A 3,485-nucleotide genomic window follows, 5' to 3' on the forward strand; every position below is an offset into this window, starting at 1 on the left:
GACTGGGGACACAGATTTATATTTTCTTAGAAACAAAAGATCCTTAAGGTGGGGTCAAGATTTGAGACTTAAGAGTTAAGAGTAAATGATTGTCTGTCCCAAAAAAACACGAGTAAATGATTGGCATTCTTCGTAATTCTAAAAACTTATGGGGGCATTGTTTGTAGCCTTCATCTTTAAATACTACACAGCCCTTTTCCTTGAAATCCTTCACAAAAGCAAAACCAACTTGTCCTCCACTTTGATGGTTTCCTTTCCCATTAGCAGTAGCAGCGTAACATTGAATATCAACCATGGGGAACTGCTTGGCTCTACAAGAGAAGGTAGAGAAGGTTATCAAGGTGATGAAAACAGATGGTAAGGTCCTTGAATACCAAGAACCATTAAGAGTTCATCAAGTTTTATCCGAATTCGCCGGCCACGCAATCTCCGATACCCTTCCGGTACTCCGGCATCTTCATCCCAATACTCAAATGATCAGTGGCCGTAATTATTATCTTCTTCCACCACCCTTACCATCATCCGGCAGCTGCGAGTTACCGGTTGCATCGAATCCGATAACGACGGAGCCTACTGGGCATGGAAATGGTGTTGTGAGGGTTAAGATAGTCATCACCAAACAGAAGCTGGAGGAGATGTTAAGAAAAGAAGGCCTCTCAGTTGATGAGATTATCTCTCACCTTCAAAATGGACAAAGCAAAGGAAAAGATGTTGGTAATTGTGATGATGAAAGTAGAAGTTCATCAAGAGTTTGGAAGCCTGTGCTGGAAAGCATACCAGAAGGAATAACTGATGTAAACTATTGAGATTTGTGAAACCCTATTAGCTTTCTTTCAAAAAAACTAGAAAAGTAGAGAAGAATGTAGATGAAGTGGCTTGTAGTGTAGTTTTCTCTTGTCTTTGCTTTTCAGCAAGAAGTGAACCCACCATAGAAAAGATATGTTAGTTATAGAATCATATTCTTTTGGTTCCTTTTGCTTCAAGTGCTTGTAACTATACATACTAATGGAGATTCAAAGTATCAACAATATTTCTTTTCTCTCCACCCATAGACGTGCTGTTGGTGGTGGTGGTAACTGTGGAACTATACTAACTTTGAATTTTGAAAGTTCGAATTATGTTCATGTCTTACATATATGATGACATGCCTTCTATTAGTTGCTTGTATTTTTCAAGCTATATGGTAATTTCGCTAAACTACTTATATAGGGTCTCATCATAAAATTGATGGTGAGGGCCGTTCTCTATAATCAATCTGTGAGATGTATGAGAAGGAACTATTGTAACTTTATTCTTCATTGATAACGAAATAGATCTCATTTCACCATGGACATAGTTAACCTTACTAAACCAAGTGAATCCCTTTGAATTGAGATCCCCATACACATACAAAGGACCTAAACTCAATATTTTTGAGTTGTATAATTGTTTATTTATGATTTCCATTATTTTTGTTCTCGTGTTCTATATTGTTGTCTTAAACTCTTGATTATGTCCCTATGAGTTCCTACACATGCCCTTATACTCAATCCCTTTAGTTGTGCAGAGCCTCAATATTAGGAGTGATTATTCTTTGTAGTGAGTGCGGTGGTGCGGTGAGCATCGGATGACTGAGAGCATATGAGCACGCGCCCCAAGGTCCTCTTGGCCATCCAATGCTCACCGCATCATCGCACTCACTGCAAATGATGTTTCGCCAATATTGTAGCCCCAGTATACGAGTAGTTGACTTGGGTCAACATGTCAGTTTGGTAGTTGGATCTAGTTCATGTCTCTAGAGTCTAGTAACTTAGCACTCCATGAATGGAGTCTTACAAAGCCCAAACCTATTTCCCATCAACAATGGATGCGGCAAGAATGCTCCCATAGCCTCATATATGAATCCAAATAGGACCTAACATAGCTTGTCTCTTACCTAGATTCAGGAAAAGATCCAACCATTAGTCCGTTATGGAACTGTTAAGTTTTATGTATGATATATTCTATAAGCAGACCAGCTATGGCTATGGTTTTAGTAATCGATCAGATTGGACCGATATGGATCAAAGGTAAAAGGAAAAAAAAAAAAGATCAGATTTTTTTTGAGAAAATTAAAGATAAATCTATCCACTGTGAACTGAAATGGCCGGATCCCTTCCCCCTTCACATGGTTAAAGGTCAAGCAGGGTCAACCCGGACATGACTCAAGGGTTGGGCTTGGCTTTTTCAGACCTTGAGTGGAGGTTGGATCGAGCTTGGGCCCATCTAAAGGGACTTAGGGTTGGGCTAGGGTTTTAAAGATCCTGGCCCAACTTGACCTCGTTGCAGCCTGATATTGTACGCCACAGAGCTAAATTTATACCGTTCTACTATTTTGCTCTCTCCCTCTCTCAACTCCCTACTTCTTCTCTGATAACTGATCTATTAACTGATTATAAACCGGTTGTGAAACGAATAACAAAAATTGATTGAAAATCGCTAAAACCGAAACTGGAAGAAAATGATTCTGATTTCCGCTTATTCTTATCCAATGTATTTTTTATTTCACCTTGTCAATATGTAAACCAAATCAAGATTGAACCAAATAAATGAAACCACACCATTTGACACCTTCTATCTTAGAACTCCTATTATTATTATTATTTGGGTTGAAAAGAAAATTTTATTAAAAAATTGTCGTTTACAAGCCAAGGCATCAACTTCTTATTGCTGAGATAACCAAGGAGCAGAATGAGGCCTAGTTGTCCTAAAGTGAGTGGACAAGCCTCTCTTTACAAAGGAGTCACGTATGCCATTCACAAAAAAAATTGGAAAAATTACATGATTACTCACTTTTGGGTTTCCCTTTACAAAATTACACACAAAATGTTTTGGTCAACAAAAATACCCAAAATTAGGTTTGGGTTTACAAAACTACCCAAAACAGTGATTCTCCTTCATCTGCCTATTTGTTTTGTCATTTTTACCCCTGGCCCACCTCGGTCTCCATCAGGCCGTGGTGCCACCTCGGCCTCCATCAGGCCGCGATCCACCTCTGCCTCCGTAAAGCCGTGCTGAACCTAGGCCTCCATCAGGCCGTGCTTCCACCTCGGCCTCCATCAGGCCGCGCTCTACCTCGGCCTCCGTAAAGCCGTGCTGAACCTAGGCCTCCATCAGGCCGTGCTCCACCTCGGCCTCCATCAGGCCGTGCTACAACCTTGGCCAGGGGTAAAAATGACAAAACAAATAGGCAGATGAAGGAGAATCACTGTTTTGGGTAGTTTTGTAAACCCAAACCTAATTTTGGGTATTTTTGTTGACCAAAATTTTTTGTGGGTAATTTTGTAAAGGGAAACCCAAAAGTGGGTAATCATGTAATTTTCCCAAAAAAATTCATATCACCAATTCAAGCACTAAAAATATCTCACAAAATTTTAGAATCAGTAGCATAGCAAAGCACAAATATAAACAAGCTAATAAGATTTTACATACTTCACCCAAATAGAAAAGAAAAGAATATAAAAAAA

The 3,485-nt window shown here is 39.5% G+C and overlaps 1 protein-coding gene across 1 annotated transcript; it reads left to right on the plus strand.

Annotated features, from left to right (window-relative positions):
- Positions 1-200: 200 nt before the first annotated feature.
- On the plus strand, positions 201-954 carry LOC122087482. The gene has a single exon (XM_042656635.1). It carries the CDS (start codon positions 294-296, stop codon positions 804-806), a length of 513 nt encoding a protein of 170 aa, XP_042512569.1. The 5' UTR covers positions 201-293; the 3' UTR covers positions 807-954.
- The last annotated feature ends 2,531 nt before the right edge of the window (positions 955-3,485 follow it).

The sequence above is a fragment of the Macadamia integrifolia genome, chromosome 8, assembly GCF_013358625.1.
Source record: "Macadamia integrifolia cultivar HAES 741 chromosome 8, SCU_Mint_v3, whole genome shotgun sequence".
Classification (NCBI taxonomy): Eukaryota; Viridiplantae; Streptophyta; class Magnoliopsida; order Proteales; family Proteaceae; genus Macadamia; species Macadamia integrifolia.

What these genes read in the sequence shown, in the direction of transcription:
- LOC122087482 (XM_042656635.1), top strand. Translation starts at nt 294, where the DNA reads ATGGGGAACTGCTTGGCTCTACAAGAGAAGGTAGAGAAGGTTATCAAG.